Source organism: Aspergillus wentii (assembly GCF_001890725.1).
Source record: "Aspergillus wentii DTO 134E9 unplaced genomic scaffold ASPWEscaffold_3, whole genome shotgun sequence".
Taxonomy (NCBI): Eukaryota; Fungi; Ascomycota; class Eurotiomycetes; order Eurotiales; family Aspergillaceae; genus Aspergillus; species Aspergillus wentii.
In genome coordinates this window covers 2496427-2514266 of record NW_024467834.1, presented here as the reverse complement: position 1 = coordinate 2514266, position 17840 = coordinate 2496427, and the positions used below count along the sequence as shown (strand labels likewise).

The following is a 17840-nucleotide window of genomic DNA, read 5'->3' as shown; positions in this document are numbered from 1 at the left end:
GGGTTTGTCTTCTTATAAGTCAGAAGAAACATGATGGAATTGACAATGGAATGATTGTGAAAGCACGTGTGCACGATAGACCTGCAGACGTCCGATCTACCCTTTGGGGCATCACTGCAAGATTGGACCTAATATCAACTCAATTGGACTTCCTCTTGTCTTCTGGCCTAACGCTGCTTCTATGCCACATTGTTACACTACCAGAGTTCCTTACAGACGACTGTCGACTGCACGACAATGACCTCAACTTCTCCAGAATTCCCCGGGTTGTCTGAATCCCTGAAATTAACCGAGACACAGCGGGGATTTCCTCCTCGATCCCTCCAATCACTGCCAATCGCCCGTTGGACGGACTGGAAATCATCATGGAATAATCATCAGTTCACGCCAACTCGATTCTGGCTTTCTCTTAGGGGGGCTGTGATCACTGGTTCCTCGACTGCAATTTAAGACGCTGCGTTCTAATATCGTCGCCGTCTCCCTCTTGGCTTTTCCCCGCTTCTCTCTCTTTCTCTTGTCACGGCACCAAGAGCTCTCTGATCGCTGATCGCCAGACTTAGCCATACCATCGACGACAATGATGACGCGCCTGTTTCACTCGTGATGCGCTTTTTTTTCTAATTCTATCATCCCAAAGCTGCAATGCGAACCCCTCATGTTTTCTATCTTGAACAATCGTCCATGAGACGCCATGCCCTCGGAGAAGAGCAGCGCTGGCCAAGGTACGACGTCTAACCAAGCAGCTGATGTTTATTGAAAAATAACCAGAAATTATATTAGGAGCTGTGAACCACCATGAAGCCGGTGGGAAAGAAAAAAATACCAATAACCGTCCTAATCGCGAGAGGTCTAATTCCACAACCGCGGGTCAAGCTAAGTGCTCGGTCTGCCAAAGTACCTTTAGGCGACCAGAGCATCTAAAGCGCCATTTTCGCAGCCACACCAAGGAGAAACCATTCGAGTGTGCGCAGTGTGGCCGGAATTTCTCGAGAACGTATGTCTATTACTTTGTCTTTCAGATTGCGAAATAAAATCTATAGATATTGGCTAACATGTGTGTCAGTGACACTTTACATCGGCACGAACTAAGTCATCACACTCTAGGGCCAGAAGGGGGAAAAGATCGCACACATCGGATTACTGTCAAGACATTCCGGGCTTGTTTCAAGTGTGCGGTAGCAAGAGTGCGATGCAGTGGAGGCACACCATGTGCACGTTGTGATAATCGGACCCTCGAGTGTGAATATCCAACTGAGAGACGCTCCAAGGTAAAGACGCGAAAAGAGCCATATGAAAAAGCCTCGCTAGAAACCGAAAACGATCCACATCTGCACGAGTCTCAGTCCCATCCGACCCAGAAAGATGGCGCTCCCCGTACACAAGTTGGGGCCGAGTCGCCTCCGCCGTTTATTTATCATACGTCCCAATTTCGGTTAGAATTGAACGAGCCTAATCATTCAACAAACCTCGATAGACAAAATGTCTCCCCGGTCAAGTCGAAGGACACTCATATAGACCGAGGTGTTTCTCAGGTGGATGATACAAGCTCTCGGGCGTTTCTTTCCAGTGGAAACCAAGTCCCATTTTCGTCTCATAATGTCAACACTCAGCAAATATACCCAGACATACCAAATCCCGGAATTCGAAACACTCTGTCCACCGATACAGCAGTAGCAACACCCGGGCTTGATCAGGAGATGCGGAGCATTCAATCAGGGATTGTTGGGCGCAATATTGATATCGAAATGGCAAGCGCAAACAGCCAACAGGCTCATCTAGGATTTGATCAGCCATTCTTCGATCAATCAATGCTTTCCACAATAAACTGGCTCCCCAATGATCTGTTCCCCGATGCAATGAATGACCCATCCAGACTCTCACAGCCCAGTTACTCAAGAAGTCGAAATAGTTCTTTGGCTCAAAATACATGGCTTCCACCTATCATCAATGCGGGACACGCTAGCCCGTCTCTACCAGAAGACGCCTCACAGCCTCCAGGAAGCATAGCGCTAGGTGCAGATTTGGAAAGTCCCAACCGATTTAATAATGCTATTGGAGAAGTATCCTCTCATCCAGAGACTGGCGATGTCGCCAAGCGCCCTGCAGACTATTATGCAGATGGCACTGGTGTCAGATTTCCCAAGTATCGAAGAAAGCACAGCTCTTGGTCAGAATCTGCAGATATAACAAATTTTTCACACCCGGGAACCGGTGATACGAATCCTCGAATCCTGTTCCCTATTGTTCAGGAAGTACACGTGGATTCTGTTTCCGAGGAAGAGGCTACCCTCGATCGTCAGATTGAGTCTTCGATATACGACCAGATACATCACAATTTCCTTACGCTGTGCTGCACAGAGAACTTCCTCTACCGAAAATTTGACTCTGAAAACTTCCCTTCCGCAGACACATTGTCCGGTTTCATCCATCTCTTTTTCGATTCTTTCCAGTCGGCGTGTCCGCTATTCCACTCTCCCACTTTCAATCCCAACAGATGCCACTGGTTAGTAACACTCGCAGTGTCAACCATAGGCTGTCGTGCTGCGAAAATCCCCGAAGCGGAGGATTGCGCCATGGCTTTTGATGAGTTTTTACGGCGTGCTATAAATGTCGAGGTAAGCAGACATCGTCTAGTCTTCTTCATGCATGAATGGTTTATTAATAGCATTCTTAATGTAGAAAGAGAAATGTCGTTTAGACCGAACGCCTCTTTGGCTTCTCCAAGCAATGCTACTCAGCTGCATTGGACTACTTCACAATAGTGACGAGCGATCTAGGCTTTCCGCACTTAGCAGTTTTGGCGATCTTATTACTTTCACAACCCGAGAAAGGTTGTTGTCACCCTCCAGCAGGACAAAGCTCTTATCGGACGAATTATCTCAGGAAAGGAAATGGACAATATGGATTGAGGGCGAAGTCAGAAGAAGAACTGGATATCTTATATGGGTATGTTTCCCAAGGCATATATTGACGATCTGTGTGGTTGACTAGCGGTAGCTCGTGGACTGTACGCTCGCATATCACCTTGATACAAAACCTTTTCTCTCTCTTGATGACAGCCAGGCTCCACTACCCTGCCACGAAAGCCTTTGGCAGGTAAAATCTGCAGGAGCTTGGGAGCAACTCTTCGATAAATCCTCAGGTATATCTTTCCCTGCTTAAGATTACATCTCCTTTTACTCACGTTCTGCCGATACTAGGAATCGTTTCTCTCTACGATGCCGTTCATATTATGTACATCGAAAAGAGACTTGTCCCTGGGATAGCAGAATTCAGCCACATCCTGCTTATACATGCCCTCTATCATCGGATGTGGGAAGTAGGCGACTACTTTCGTCGCCCTCTGTCTTTCTGGAATCCTACCGCAAAAAAGCAGACTCGCAACGCTGCTATTCCTTCTGGATCAGTTTGGCTTCCTGGAATCCCATCGTATTCCAAGTGGCGTAACAGTGCTTGTGATTGCTTGGATATACTCCATTGGACCGCCAACAGTACAATAACCAAAGCCTCTGGGTTAGAGCACCCAACTGTCCTACATCTTCATGTCGCGCGTATAGTTCTCCTCACACCTTTTCGCGAAATACGGTCTCTGGCGACCTCACTGGCAATGGAAAAGATCCGCTGGGGTGAGCACCAGCAGACGATTGAGTGGCATTACATTTTGCGCTGGATCAAACATGACCAGTACAAAGCCCGGTTGGCAATAATTCACGCAGGCACGACCTTGTGGCATATTCGTCGGTATTCCAGAAACTCATTCCACGAGCCAATGGCTACATTTCTTGCAATTCTTACCCTATGGACGTATGGAAAGTGCAACATTAGAACACCTCGGGATTCCAACTTGATTGCCGGTTCAAAGCCCGACCCCACATTCATTCATCTCGACAGACCATGTGATGATGAATTAGTCCAGCTTTTTGTCCGCGAAGGTCAAACCATGGTGGGAAATCTTACAGGCGCTGGGGATATATGTGCTCCTCAAGGCCCTGAGCGGGTTCTAAGAGTTGGTTGTGAGATTCTCGAGATTCTCTCGTCGTGGAGTATATCGAAGAAATTTATTGTGATCCTGACAAGGCTCGCTGAGTTGAACCAAGCATGACCTTGACGCATGGAAGAAATAAAAGGTAGACCTGGAAGGTCTTATATAATGTAATTATGATCTAAAAGACTACTAGTTTTGTTTCCTATTTGATGTACTTGATATCCTTGCTCTGTTTATACTGTGGCTTTACAAGCCCGCATGATATATTTTGTGCTGTGTGTACACTTTTTAATTAAAAAACAAAATTTAGATGAACAAACCATCAAGAAACACATACTTATACTAAAACAGATAACACAATAAAACCATCAGCATAAAATTAAAACCCCAACTCCTTCTGACGAAGTATATATGCAACGTACCTGAAGGCAGTGATGTAATGTCACATGCTCAGCTGCTATCTTATCGGCGCTGCAGCCTAGAAGGCGCGCAAAACATAAAAAAGCAGCGAAACTTTCCCCTCTCAGCTGAAACTATCTGGACGCAGTGTGCTTGGATAAAGGGACCAAGAAAATGGATTCAGACGATATACCCGATCATGAAGACGAGTCAAAACTCGCAGTTGGGGACGATGAAGCGGATCTTGATGAGAAGTAAACTTGCACCGTCATCGTACTTGGGATTGGTTCTTAGCTGACCTTTATTTTCTTTTTTATAATGTAGGTTCCCCAATCGACCGCATAATCACTCGTCAACGTTACGATTTCACGAGTTATTTATGAACCTCTTCAATCCATTGAGCGAGATTAAAAGGAAGCCGGCCGGACACGCCACAGCGGCGCGGAGGAAGCTTGGATCGGGGCAGACGAATGCGAACCTCAACCCGTTCGAACGACGACGGGACGTTATCGAGCGGTTTATCTCGCGATGGAGAAAGGAAGTTGGCGATGATATCTATCCTGCTTTCCGGCTGATTCTTCCTGACAAAGATCGAGACCGTGCTATGTATGGTATTAAAGAGAAGGTGATTGGGAAGATGCTTGTCAAGATTATGAAGATCGACAAGAACTCTGAAGATGGGTTTAATCTGCTTAATTGGAAATTACCCGGACAAGCGGCCGCGACGAGGATGGCCGGTGATTTTGCGGGTCGATGTTACGATGTTCTCTCCAAAAGACCTATGCGGACAGAAGTAGGGGACATGACGATTGAGGAAGTCAATGAGAAGCTGGATAGGCTTTCTGCAGCGTCCAAGGAGGAGCACCAAGTACCTATTCTTGCAGAGTTCTATCGACGCATGAATCCGGAGGAGCTCATGTGGCTGATCCGGATTATCCTGCGGCAGATGAAGGTTGGAGCTACGGAGCGGACGTTCTTTGATGTCTGGCATCCCGATGCGGAGAATCTATACAGCATCTCCAGTAGTCTCCGCCGCGTCTGCTGGGAGCTGCATGACCCGAATATTCGGCTCGAGGCAGAAGACAGAGGCATCACATTGATGCAGTGCTTTCAGCCCCAGCTGGCTCAATTCCAGATGCACTCGCTGGAACGGATGATTGATCGGATGAGGCCAACAGAGGAAGACCCAGTTTTCTGGATTGAGGAGAAACTTGATGGTGAGCGTATGCAGCTCCACATGGAGTGTGATGATTCAGTACCTGGTGGGATGAGGTTTGGCTTTTGGTCGAGGAAAGCCAAGGACTATACTTATCTCTACGGGAATGGAATACAAGATGAGAATGGCGCTTTGACGAGACATCTCAAAGATGCTTTCGCGGATGGTGTACAGAGCTTGATCTTGGATGGTGAGATGATCACTTGGGACCCCGAACAGGATGCTCTTGTCCCTTTTGGCACACTCAAAACGGCAGCTCTAGCTGAACAACGGAACCCCTTCTCAAATGGTCCTCGGCCTTTGTTTCGTGTTTTCGATCTTTTATACCTCAACGGGCGAGACCTGACCAGGTATACACTTCGTGATCGTCGAAATGCATTGCAAAAGGCTGTCGAGCCCGTGCACCGCAGATTCGAGATCCACCCGTTCGAAGAGGCAACCGGTACAACAGAGATTGAAGCTTCTTTACGGAGAGTCGTTGCAGAGGCTTCCGAGGGGTTGGTTCTCAAGAACCCTAGGTCACCGTATCGTTTGAATGAGAGGCACGATGATTGGATGAAAGTGAAGCCTGAGTACATGACCGAGTTTGGAGAGTCTCTCGATGTCATCATTATTGGCGGATACTACGGCTCTGGTCGTCGGGGTGGTGGGCTTTCCAGCTTCCTCTGCGGACTAAGGGTCGATGATGCCCATTCGCCACAGGGAGCAAACGCAACAAAATGCTATTCATTTTGCAAAGTAGGCGGCGGTTTTAATGCCGCCGATTATGCAAACATTCGGCATCATACGGATGGTAAATGGGTTGACTGGGACCCTAAGAAACTCCCCACTACATATATTGAGCTGGCAGGCGGAGATTCTCAGTTTGAACGCCCAGATGCGTGGATCAAGCCGGAAGATTCGGTTGTCATTTGCGTCAAGGCAGCATCGGTGTCCGTCAGTGATCAGTTTCGAATCGGGTTGACGTTGCGTTTCCCGCGATTCAAAAGACTACGGATGGACAAGGATTGGAAGAGTGCTCTTTCGGTGCAGGAGTTTCTGGATCTCAAGTCCAATGTGGAACAGGAACAGAGAGATAAGGAATTCAATGTCGATAACTCTCGAAAGAAGCGAGTGAAGAGGGCTACCAAGAAGCCTCTTGGTATCGCAGGGTACGATGATGATAAAGAAGTCAGCTATATTGGACCATCGGGACATATTTTCGATGGGATGAATTTCTGTATGTCTTCACCTTTCTTTCTTTCTTTCTTTCTTTCTTTCTCTTATATACTGACCAGTGGTTTAGTTATCATGACTGATGCTGGTGCACCGGACAAGAGATCCAAGTCGGAGCTGGAACAGTTGGTAAAGGCCAACGGAGGAAAGTTCTATCAAACTCACAACGCAGCTCCACATACTGTTTGTATTGCAGATAGAAGAACAGTAAAGGCTGCTTCGTTGCAGAAAGGCGGTGATGTGAACATCATCCGGCCTTCGTGGCTTCTTGATTGCGTTAAGCAGAATGAAGTCGATGCAGGGCTTCCTGATTTGCTCCTACCTTTGGAGCCAAAGCATATGTTCTTTACTATGCCCGACAAACATGAAGAGATTGCGTCCAACACGGACCAATTCAACGATAGCTATGCCCGCGACACCACAGTGGACGAACTTAGTGAAGTATGTACTGCAGAACACAGGCACAGAGAGACATGCTAACCAGGCCCAGATTCTGAAACAAATGAGCAAGAAACACAAGTTTGAAACCTCTCAGTGCCCCGAAGCCGTTAGAAAGCTCGAAGAACGTATTCAAGAAAGAGCAAATTCCGGATACGAGATTCCCATAGGCTGGCTTTTCAAGGGATTAACCGTATTCTTCCACGAAAAGGCACTGGATTCCTCGGAGCCAGATGCGATAGAGATGGGTCAACAATATCGCCTTCGCTCAGCGCGCAACACGGCCAGATTTGCAGGCGCTGCTGTGGTGGATTCCTTGAAGAACTCGGCTATTACGCACATTGTAGTGGACCAGAATAGCTCGTCTGCAGACATTTCCTCGCTGCGCGGATCGCTGGCCACGAAATCTGGAGCGAAACTCCCGCATCTCGTTACAGTCGAGTGGATAGAGACGTGTTGGAAGGAGCGCACATTGATGGACGAAGAGCGATTTCAACCGTCTCGGTGATCTACATTATGTGACAGATAACTTGGGCTTCTTTGCAGCGTCACTTTCACGTACCCAACTACTAACGAACGACGCTAAAACTAAACTCTTGGCTGTTACTAGGTGTGTATGATTATAATGCAACATCAAGCAAAATAATGCACTAGTTCCTATCCCTAACTATGCCCTGTCTTACAAGTTTACAATTCCAACCCCTTTGGGAATTCATCTAGAAGCGCTGTGAGTCATACAATCGAATATGCACGCAGCAAGGATAAAAGAATACTCTCGATAATACGTACATTCCTTTCCTGCACTCCATAGGCCGAGACCCCTCCGACTACTTCTGGCATTATTAATCATTGTATGCAGCTGTGCCCGAATCCGCGGGAGAATATTCTATCCCTGTATAGTCATAGTCATGAGATGGTTAGTTACGGAGTAGTCTACTCCAGAAGATAAAGAGATCAACAACCCGATAAAGCATTTTAATAGATAATACAGTATATTCATATTTAAAGGCAACCGCGAGGCAAATTGATTATACAATGTGAACATGACATGACATGAATGACACCCCCCCACTCAGACCATAATGATCATCACCATCGGACCCAACCCCGGTATGGTAAGTAAAGTAATCCGTAAAGCAGAAAGATAATCATCTTAACCCTTGTAGGCTGAGTATGACAATAACATGGATGATAGAAACAGCTTATCATCTCCACCTCGATTGGGCCGAGATAAGAAAGTCTAATACAATCCATGATGGCGCCAAGACAAAAAAGAGGATTCCTGTATCGCCATCCAAAGGCACTTGTTTGGTACGGAGTAAGGTTGGCAGAGTCAGTTCTAGTCAGTCTTGGTGATCTTGAATGAGGCTTTGGGACGATTCCTTGGGATAGGGCGAGACAATGATATCATGTGGTTTGGCTGGAGGGCGTCACATGGCCTGCGCTGGTGAGAGACAAAGGAAGTGACGTTACCATGTGCGACTTGTATGGAGACTGGTTTTTGCGGGGTATTCGTCTGTAGATTACGGTTACGTGAGTTGGAACATTGATATTATGCAGGTCTCAGATTATCAGGAAATAGAATGATTGGTGTTCAAGAATGCCAAAATGAAGATATGCCTGGCTATGCTGACACCTTGTCCCAACGCCTCGCTCGGTTGTGTCTAGAAATAATAAAAACAAAAAATAGAAAAGAAATAAAAAGCTGTACAGAAAACATCGGGTAGCTACCCGATGCTACATGCTATCAATGGAGACGCCCATCCATCGCGGAGGGACCGCATTCTCATTGTCGTCGTCGTCATCGTCGTACTCATTGTAGCCGTGGTAATTGACTTTGCGGGGTGGTAGCCATACCCTAGCCCGCGGGGGGATGTCGTCCCGGAGTTTACCGCGTCGCCTCATGTTCATTTCCAGCACGACCATCCGTAGGAAATGGCTGTTTTCCCTGGGCTCTCGTTGCCGTGACATGGGTGGGATTTCCGGGTCAAAAGGTAAATACTGTCGGTCGCTGCCCTCTCCACCAGCCAGGCGAAATCTACTCTTCCGACCACCACGACTGCGACCCACTCGGTGATACGTCTGCATCTGGATTGAAACAGGGCAATTGAGTGACGAGTCAGTAGAGCTGTGCGGGTAGTCATGGTAGACGTGCATCTCCGCAGGTGAAACAGTGACCGGGTTCAGATACCGTCGCAGGGCCGGAGAAGGCGGCTCGTTCATCGGGGGAGGCCGACGGTCGTCCGTCAATTCCGGTTTGATCGTAAATAGTGACCGGGTAAGAAAATCGTCGGGCTGAACCGAAGGCGTCGCAAATGTTGATACTGTTTGCGCCGCAGATTTGATTGCCCGCAATGATGCCGTGAGATTAGACTTGAACGTAGACCCTAGCCGCGGGAATGGTCGAGACGGACTGGGAGAATTCGGGGCAACCGTCTCCGACAATCCAGATTCCTGGCCAACAGGATCCAGCTCGCATTCCGAGTCGGATTCAAGAAGAGGGTGGTCGAAAGCACAGTCCTCTGAATGTGATGGTTGTCGATACCTTTTTTCCAAAGGGCTTCTCTGACTCCCGGGAGTAGAAGGCAGAAGGCTGGACGGCGACTCCATATCATGGTCCAACGACGGCACCGAGTCTGAAGAAGTAGAACGACCGGAAAATGAGGGAGTATCCAAATCGTCATCATTTCCAAGCCCTGGTTTTTCGTTCTCCTCTGGGGGACTGAGTAGAATGTCAAGCATGGTGTTACCGGACCCATCCATCGACGAACTATCTTCTTTTGACTGAACACCATCCATCATCATCTGGCTAAAATTATCCACATGATTTTTCCCACGAGGAAGTCTCCGAGACTCTCGAGTTGTCCTGTTCCGGCGAGAGACCGGAATAGCGGTGGCTTCAAGGATCGACGCAATCGAATTTGGCAGGGGACGATTCTCGGAAGAAGGTGATTTACGAAGACTCTTTGATCTCCTCAGTGATTTTAAACCGTTGCCTTTGTATTCCTGGTGTAGCGACGTCATGCGAGGGCCACGTTTCGGAGGGATAACGACCGGGCTCGAATGTGGTGTCTGGGTGTCTGTCAAAGAATCAAGACCAGGAATATCCTGACCCGCAAAGATATCCATTGCCGATTTGCGTGGTTTCACTTCACCATGCTGCTGATGGGAAGTGAAAAGAAAGGCTCTAGGGACCATCATATTGTTTAGATATTGTACGAAACACGGCAGGATGTTGTAGTAAGGCGTCTTTGGCCTGAGGAGGCACTCTGATCAAGTGTCTGCGCGAGATACATGGATATAAGGAGAAAATGATTGCAGAAGTCTCCCGTCCGGGAGGAATTCTGATTAAACGTTTCCGTCCTGCAGGAGTATAGGATGAATGCAATAGGGCGAGCGGAGGGCACGCGACTCGGCGGTATGAACTATGAAGCCGGAAACGGGGTGCTGGTCAAGAGACCCGAAAGTGTGATAAGAATAAGAGTGAAGATGATGAGAAGGAGGGTATATAAGAAGAGGAAGAAGAGAGAGAGAGAATGAGAGAGAGATGGATAGTACAGCGTAACAGAAGGAATAATGGTAGGGGCGATAAGAGCGGGTGACGGCATGATTATTACGGGGGCCTGACAGCGTACGATCGGGAGACTGCGGAGGTGCTGCGTGTGTACGGTAATACAGTAATTACACGTGGTACTGTGAGGTGGGGCATTGTGATTGGCGGAGAGGGGCCAAGGGTTGAGTTGGCGGTATGAAAACAGCCGGTGAGCCCAAACCAGCGCACCGAATCAGGGCGTTTTATTTAGTAACTTTGCCCAATAATACAGGACCCATCCATGGATTCGATGTGTAATAGATTACAGACGGGGATGTTCCGCCAGATGCACTCCACTGTTATTATGTAGGTGTATGCCCAACCACCATAGCATACTACTCTTATATTTATTAGTATAATATAATTCATAATAATAATGGTAATAAGATCAATAATATTATATTGTCTACCTACTATTATCAAATATACATTCCTAAATCTCTTCTAGGGTGTTTCATTCCACGAGGGCTGTCTCACCAAATGCCGCTAGAAAATTCGAACAAAATTCCTTTTTTAAGGTTGCCTTTAGTGTGGTGCCTGCAGAAAGCATCCATATATCACTCCACTCGTACCATTGTTCTTGTTACCAGTACGTTACATTATCAAATACCTAGCAGAGTCTGGTAGGAGAATAATCGAGTGTTACAATACTCGAAGGAACAGGTTGGATGCAGAAGTGAGTGAGATGGATTGATGAAACACTGACTCAGATGGAAAATGTCAATGGTTGCTCTCGAATAGTAAGGAGGACGCGAACTATGCAAGTGGAGCATCATAAGCGAGTCCTTTGTGTGTTGTCGTTTGCGGAGTCAAGCCATTCGGCCTTGCGAGCAAAAAAAAACAAAGAGCGGTAAGGAAGGCTGGATGGTCTTTCTGCCTGTTGGTACTTTGGTTTATGATGGTTTATGATGTAGAAATGATGGATCGATTGAGGTTATAGTGAGAATTAGTCCAATTCGTCCAATTGATATCTTATCGCTGGGAGAAGTAAATAAAAGAAAAAGAAAAAACAACGCCAACAGGAGTCGATGCTGAGGCTGTGCGATTCTGGCCAGACACATTTACCACTCGGGCATCTGTCAAATGCTGAAGTAAGCGGCCTTCGAATAGTGTAATATGAGCTACAATCTTTAATTCGCAATCTATCGCAACTCCAGATTGTCATATTGAGACGAAATGAATTATTTCCATTGACATTGGATGCTGATGATTAAGAATGACCTGCCTTTCATTTGAAGCAACACTGTCTATCATGACGTGCCCAGCTTCAACAACCACTGATCACGCCAGTCAGCGCTTGTCCAAGAATTAATCTTCCAAAAGACTAAACGATCCCATCGATCCTATCGCGACTCTTGCCTTCAGCTAAGAAGGGCTTACAAGAGACTATTAAGTACCTGGCGTTGATCTGTCTATCACCATCCAATCATCCATCCGGCATTGCATTTCCTTATCTGGTCGCCTTCTCAACCAAACTCCTGGGCTGGTGATCTGTATCGCATCATTCTTCCCCGCCCCCGTTGCGGGTCTGCGCCGTGGGGTGCTTGCTTTCTACACGCTCGTCACTCGTCCATTATTCGTGAGTCCAGCCAGTCTCTCCTTGCCAATATTATCACCATCGATCGTCGATAATGCATTGTCGCCTCGTGTTTCTCGCTCCCTTCTGCACATGAACTAATGCCTCAGCCTCCATTCTAGCCTGTCAAATTATTCAGCATATGCCGGCGATCGCATCCAACATTTTTTAATTCGATAGTCTGGTCTCCGACAAAGAGCCTAACCAACCCTTCGCGTTCTTCTATAAGCATGCTCTATTCGGGCTTTATGCTACCTTCTCATACCCCGGGTGGACTCGACAGCAATCATGGAGGACGATCCTGTGGACAAGACGCCTGAGTCGAATGCTGAGCCCGTATCCAAAGGCTCTCGGGGGAAATCGATCGCGAGGACCAAAGCATCGGGCGCAGAGAATGCCTCTGCTCCCAAACGACGTTGTGTTAGCACAGCATGTATTGCCTGTCGCAGAAGAAAATCAAAGGTAGCATGGATTTCTCCAAACCTTCTTCTCGCGATATAGCTGACCGTTCTCTCCTAAGTGTGATGGAAATCTACCGAGCTGCGCCGCCTGTTCCTCCGTCTACCACACACCATGTACTACCTGCCACCTATCTAAGAGTCTACTAGAGACAACTAATAAGGATCACAGGTGTCTACGACCCGAATTCCGATCATCGCCGGAAGGGTGTGTACAAAAAGGATACAGACACGCAGAGAACGCGAAACACAACGCTGCAGACCATAGTACAAGCGTTGCTGAATTATGACGAGGATGACGCGATTGAACTGGTACGGCAGATGCGCTCCTGTGACAGTTTGGAAGATGTGGCGGAATCGATTGTTGCTCGGGAGAGAGGACTTGCATCCGGTACGGAGGGTGCCATTGAAATTAGCAGCGACGAGGATCCTACACAAGCAGATCAGTTCGAGTCCGAATTGGCGGGAAAAATGGGCGAGCTCATGCTGAACGGCTCCCGCAAGTTCATCGGAGGCACGTCGAATCTCATCTTCCTCCCACCGGGATCCGAACTCTACGAATTCAACCCGGCCCTCAGTGGTCCAGACTCGGGCAATGATGATGACTATTCCGTCACTCGCTGGACGAGGGTCACCGACGACGAGCAGTTGATCAGCCATCTCATGACCATGTACTTTACATGGCACTACCCAGTCTTCACAACCCTCTCCAAAGACCTGTTTTACCGTGACTATGTCAGTGGAACTTCGAGTCAATATTGCTCCTCTTTACTGGTCAATGCAATGTTGGCCCTTGGCTGCCATTTCAGTTCCTGGGGAGGAGCCCGTCAAGATCCTCAAAACTCAGCCACTGCAGGCGATCACTTCTTCAAAGAAGCGAAAAGGCTGGTCCTTGAAAACGACGAACACGTGAATGCCAAACTTTGCACTGTCCAGGCTTTAGGGCTCATGTCCGTACGCGAGGCCGGTTGCGGCCGTGAAGGCAAAGGCTGGGTCTATAGCGGCATGAGCTTCCGCATGGCGTTTGACCTGGGCCTAAATCTTGATGTTTCTAGCATTGGCGCCCATAGCCTTGGTGAGGAGGAGATCGATGCGCGGCGGATGACCTTCTGGGGCTGTTTTCTCTTTGATAAGTTCGTCATTTATGACCTTAACACATGCGCAAGACTTCTAACATTAATAGATGCTGGTCTAATTATCTTGGACGCCAACCTCAACTTCCAACATCCAATGTCACTGTTCCGAAGATTGATGTCCTACCAAATGAGGAAGCAGAGCTCTGGTCACCGTACACGGATACTGGAGTGGGCCATGAGCACACACAGGCATCGAGAATCCGAACGGTCTCTTTGCAGATCTCGAAGTTGAGCGAGATTAGCGGCGACTTGATTGTGTTTTTCTACCACCCTGCTCCTACAGAAAAGCCTCCGTCCAAACAACAAGAGCTGAAGAGGCTCAGCGACATTCACACGAGACTCGAAGCTTGGAAAAAGAATTTGCCCAAAGAGTTGGAGTCTAAAGAGGGACAGCTACCCCAGGCTCTTGTCATGCAGTATGTTGACATCGTTTTCGTCCGAGGGAGTAATGATACTGACCATTTGCAGCATGTTCTACCAGCTTCTCTTCATACATCTTTACCGCCCCTTTTTGAAATACACAAAATCAACCTCACCACTCCCCCAGCATGTGTCACCTCGCAAGCTGTGCACTCAGGCTGCCTCGACAATTTCGAAATTGCTTCGAATATATAAACGTAATTACGGTTTCCGCCAAATATGCAATATTGTGGTTTACATTGCTCATACTGCCTGCACCATCCACCTTCTTAATCTACCCGAGAGGAATGCCCAGCGAGACATCATTCACGGTCTCCGAAACCTCGAGGAGATGGCCGAGAGCTGGCTTTGCGCTCGACGCACCCTTCGCATTCTTGACATATCTGCCAACAAATGGCAGGTTGCATTGCCACGTGAAGCCCTTAGCATATTTGAGCGAACACATACCAAATGGGGCTCATGGGGTTCCTGGGACCAGGCGACCTCGCCCTCAGCATCTGACGAGTCTCCCTCAATGGTGTCGGCTCAACCTTCAGCTCCTACCCCAAGCGCATTCTCACCACCTGAAAGACATATTTCGCTCGCACAGCACAGTAGCACCTCTACTCCCGGGCCTGTTCAAGTAACTGGGCCCATGGGCACTCAATTCCAGCCTGGATCTTCCGCTGCCGCCTCTCTACAAGCAATGCGCGAGGCTCACCGTTCCTTCAGTGCTCAGTTGCAGCGAGCAGATGTACCCTTACCAGAGCCGACCTATCTGAGACCTGTATACCAACCTGTCCCTACCGTTCCACTCTCTCAGCATGATACATGGTTCAGCGGCACGAGGAATCAAATACGACCACTAAACGCCGGACAAGAGACCCCATCCACCACCACTACCACCACTGCAACATCACCAATGCACAACTTCGACACACCCGAGAACCTGGTAGAAGAAAGCCAGCATTGGTGGTCCCGCGGCCCCAACGCAATGAACCTCGGAATCGACAACTGGCCTGACGGATGGTCCGCGGGGGTTTCCAGTACAGCAGCTCCAAGTCTGCGGTATGAAGGCCAGATACCCAGCTCCGGTGTTGGACAGGCACCGGTTACGGATGCCGGGTCCAGGCCGTCGCAGTCACTCACTTTCCCAATCGCCGTGCCTACTCCGAGTATCAGTGAGTCGGGAACGGACCCGAATACATCGGGTTATAGCAATGTTATGTTCCCGGGGAATTTCCAGCAGTGACTGTTGTATATATGAATGTTTATATAGCGATGTTTTGTATGTACTATGGAGTATTTTTAGTATTATGGTGGTGTTGGGCGCTTTGGGATGGAGATCTACTTCGTTTTTAAGTCTTTTTGATATACCCGTAAACCCAAGTCAGAGGCCAGGTCGTTTCTTTAGCTAGATAGCGAAACGAACGCTCTACTCTACATCATTCCACTAAATACCGCAAAGAACGGGAGTAAGATTCACAGATGCAAAAAGTTCCATTCCATGCAAGTCACATATGCATTTGTCGTCATCAATGGTCAAAACTGAGATGCTATGTCCGGTCCGGCCTATATAAAAGTGTAGATAGGACTCATAGGGAAAACAATCAAGTGAGCGCCAACATGGTATCACTGTATTACTGGGACGAATCAGCATGGAAGAACCTTTCACAATATGAAAGAGGGAATAGACTTACCAGGAAATAATCAGCAACAGGTTTCTTCGCGGGCATACCCCTTGTATCCTGTGCAGCAGCCTCAAACACCCTGTACCTTCTTCCGGGACTGACGACTCGAGACTCCGATCCATTTACACCGTTACTCCGCCCAAATTCACCGTTGCTTCTGGCGACCGTGCCTCCATTGCTGGCATCTTCGCCGAGCTCGAGAATCGCGGCAACGTTGCCACATCGGTAGCAGTAGTTGGGGGCTGACCAGACAGTGACGATCCCGCCGTCGAACATCTCTTTGTAGCCCTCCATCACGAGCTGATGGGCCCGCGCAACTAGGGACAGATCGTTTTTGTAGTTGAATTGTTTCACAATGTCTCCTCCAAACAGGAATCCGGCTCCACGGGGACTCAATCCCCAGCCTTCGATTTCGTCCGGGTCGGACCATAGCAGGTCGCACATGGCGCCTTCGTGTGGAACTTCTTGTTTTCTATCTATCAATCGGATCTTGTCAACTGTGTCGATGAGTGGTGAGAGTCCTCCGTGGACGCAGAGGACTGCGCCTGTCTTGCTGCTAGAAAGGCTACCTGCGCCGTCTCCTGAGGCTCCTGTGCCGGGGGCACCGGACCTGAGAGGCGCCTGACCTGGGGTGGCGGAGATGTCTCTTGGTGGGGATATGTTTCTGGAGTCTGTTGACGCATCCGATGACGCTCTCTGCCGTCGTCTGTAGGTGCTCATTGTGACCTCTCCCCTCGAGTTGAGCACTTCGGTTTCTAGCTCGCCATCGTCAATGGGCATGGTGGACTGTGTGGTATCGGCCATGTTCGACCCCGTCGGTTCCAGCTCTGAACTTGCTCCAAGGACCAGAGCGCCCAGCGCCAAGTAGTCGAAGACCTCACAGCAATATCGCCATACGTTGGCGCTGCCGTATTTGCGGATGCACTCATCGTAGAAGCCGTAGACGGTGGTGATCTGGCGGGACTCGTGATTCCCACGGATCAGAGTGATGCGATCGGGGTAGCGGACTTTAAGACAGAGAAGGAGGAGGAAGGATTCGAGAGAGTAAAAACCGCGATCGACGAAATCGCCCATGAATAAGTAGTTGGTGTCGGGCACATCCCCGCCGACACGAAAGAGTTCCATCAAGTCATGAAATTGGCCATGGATATCTCCACAGATCGTAACTGGAGCATCCACCGACACCACATTTCCTTCCTCTATCAAAAGCTCTCGCGCCTTGCAGCAGAGCTCACGGACTTGGGATTCGGGTATCAGACGGCAAGCGCGTAACTGCGAAATCGCCCTACACGATGGGAACTGAGAGTCAGCGCAAGATTCTTCCGACTCAGTATCGCCGTAGCAACGAGAAAGCAGTCCAGTACTACCTGTCAAGGTCACTCATGATGAGTTAGGGCAGATAAAAAAAGGACTGGCTTTGTTTGGAATAGACTGCTGAATGTCTGAGCGGGTGAATGACCATCAGTGGGTCCTAGCGACGAGGAGAAACAGGAGTTGAGCCTGAAGAGAGTGAGGGCGCCCCGGGTTGGAATGAGACTGGGAGGAAACAGAAAAAAAGGCTAGGTGTAGAGAAAGAGGACGGTCATTTTCGACTAGTATGACGTCCGACAAAGAACCAGATGGGATCGATAGCTGGTGGGATGCCGCTGGGTCTTTTTTTCTCGCAGTGGCGCGTTGACAACTTGACGGATTTCGCGCTGTGCTGGACAGACGGCGGGCGGCCAATAAGAGGGCG

General features: G+C 48.6%; 6 protein-coding genes across 6 annotated transcripts; 3 read left to right on the top strand and 3 right to left on the bottom strand.

The window, feature by feature from the left end:
• The first annotated feature begins 362 nt into the window (after positions 1-362).
• On the top strand, positions 363-4330 carry ASPWEDRAFT_445999 (putative C2H2 transcription factor). Its single transcript, XM_040836303.1, has 6 exons — positions 363-722; positions 781-994; positions 1064-2615; positions 2680-2946; positions 2998-3142; positions 3201-4330. Exons 1-6 carry the CDS (start codon positions 692-694, stop codon positions 4100-4102), a joined length of 3111 nt encoding a protein of 1036 aa, XP_040690928.1. The 5' UTR covers positions 363-691; the 3' UTR covers positions 4103-4330.
• Positions 4331-4627: 297 nt separating this feature from the next.
• ASPWEDRAFT_38929 (DNA ligase (ATP) DNL4) lies at positions 4628-8085 on the top strand. The gene is made up of 3 exons (XM_040834989.1): positions 4628-6819; positions 6886-7256; positions 7306-8085. The coding sequence occupies exons 1-3, from the start codon at positions 4764-4766 to the stop codon at positions 7759-7761; spliced, it is 2883 nt and encodes a 960-aa protein (XP_040690927.1). The 5' UTR covers positions 4628-4763; the 3' UTR covers positions 7762-8085.
• A 664-nt stretch (positions 8086-8749) lies between these two features.
• On the bottom strand, positions 8750-10566 carry ASPWEDRAFT_445614 (uncharacterized protein). The gene has a single exon (XM_040836292.1). The coding sequence runs from the start codon at positions 10452-10454 to the stop codon at positions 8991-8993; it is 1464 nt and encodes a 487-aa protein (XP_040690926.1). The 5' UTR covers positions 10455-10566; the 3' UTR covers positions 8750-8990.
• Positions 10567-11311: 745 nt separating this feature from the next.
• Positions 11312-11941, bottom strand: ASPWEDRAFT_38926 (uncharacterized protein). Its single transcript, XM_040834988.1, has one exon. It carries the CDS (start codon positions 11904-11906, stop codon positions 11739-11741), a length of 168 nt encoding a protein of 55 aa, XP_040690925.1. The 5' UTR covers positions 11907-11941; the 3' UTR covers positions 11312-11738.
• Positions 11942-12300: 359 nt separating this feature from the next.
• Positions 12301-15860, top strand: ASPWEDRAFT_445369 (putative C6 transcription factor (NirA)). The gene is made up of 6 exons (XM_040836286.1): positions 12301-12424; positions 12544-12883; positions 12942-12996; positions 13052-14012; positions 14063-14431; positions 14484-15860. Exons 2-6 carry the CDS (start codon positions 12710-12712, stop codon positions 15664-15666), a joined length of 2742 nt encoding a protein of 913 aa, XP_040690924.1. The 5' UTR covers positions 12301-12424; positions 12544-12709; the 3' UTR covers positions 15667-15860.
• On the bottom strand, positions 15791-17782 carry ASPWEDRAFT_131365 (serine/threonine-protein phosphatase). Its single transcript, XM_040829277.1, has 3 exons — positions 17473-17782; positions 16115-17390; positions 15791-16057 (listed from the first exon to the last, which is right to left on the bottom strand). The coding sequence occupies exons 1-3, from the start codon at positions 17487-17489 to the stop codon at positions 16055-16057; spliced, it is 1296 nt and encodes a 431-aa protein (XP_040690923.1). The 5' UTR covers positions 17490-17782; the 3' UTR covers positions 15791-16054.
• Between the last annotated feature and the right edge of the window lie 58 nt (positions 17783-17840).

Bases quoted from the DNA above. Each gene is read 5' to 3' on its own strand.
- ASPWEDRAFT_445369 (XM_040836286.1), top strand. From the start codon at position 12,710: ATGGAGGACGATCCTGTGGACAAGACGCCTGAGTCGAATGCTGAGCCC. The intron at 12,884-12,941 runs GTAGCATGGATT...TTCTCTCCTAAG, and splicing joins GTCGCAGAAGAAAATCAAAG to TGTGATGGAAATCTACCGAG. The intron at 14,013-14,062 runs GTTCGTCATTTA...TAACATTAATAG, and splicing joins GGCTGTTTTCTCTTTGATAA to ATGCTGGTCTAATTATCTTG.
- ASPWEDRAFT_38926 (XM_040834988.1), bottom strand. From the start codon at position 11,906: ATGTGTCTGGCCAGAATCGCACAGCCTCAGCATCGACTCCTGTTGGCG.
- ASPWEDRAFT_445614 (XM_040836292.1), bottom strand. From the start codon at position 10,454: ATGATGGTCCCTAGAGCCTTTCTTTTCACTTCCCATCAGCAGCATGGT.
- ASPWEDRAFT_38929 (XM_040834989.1), top strand. From the start codon at position 4,764: ATGAACCTCTTCAATCCATTGAGCGAGATTAAAAGGAAGCCGGCCGGA. The intron at 6,820-6,885 runs GTATGTCTTCAC...CCAGTGGTTTAG, and splicing joins TTTCGATGGGATGAATTTCT to TTATCATGACTGATGCTGGT. The intron at 7,257-7,305 runs GTATGTACTGCA...AACCAGGCCCAG, and splicing joins CAGTGGACGAACTTAGTGAA to ATTCTGAAACAAATGAGCAA.
- ASPWEDRAFT_445999 (XM_040836303.1), top strand. From the start codon at position 692: ATGCCCTCGGAGAAGAGCAGCGCTGGCCAAG. The intron at 995-1,063 runs GTATGTCTATTA...CATGTGTGTCAG, and splicing joins GGCCGGAATTTCTCGAGAAC to TGACACTTTACATCGGCACG. The intron at 3,143-3,200 runs GTATATCTTTCC...TGCCGATACTAG, and splicing joins ACTCTTCGATAAATCCTCAG to GAATCGTTTCTCTCTACGAT.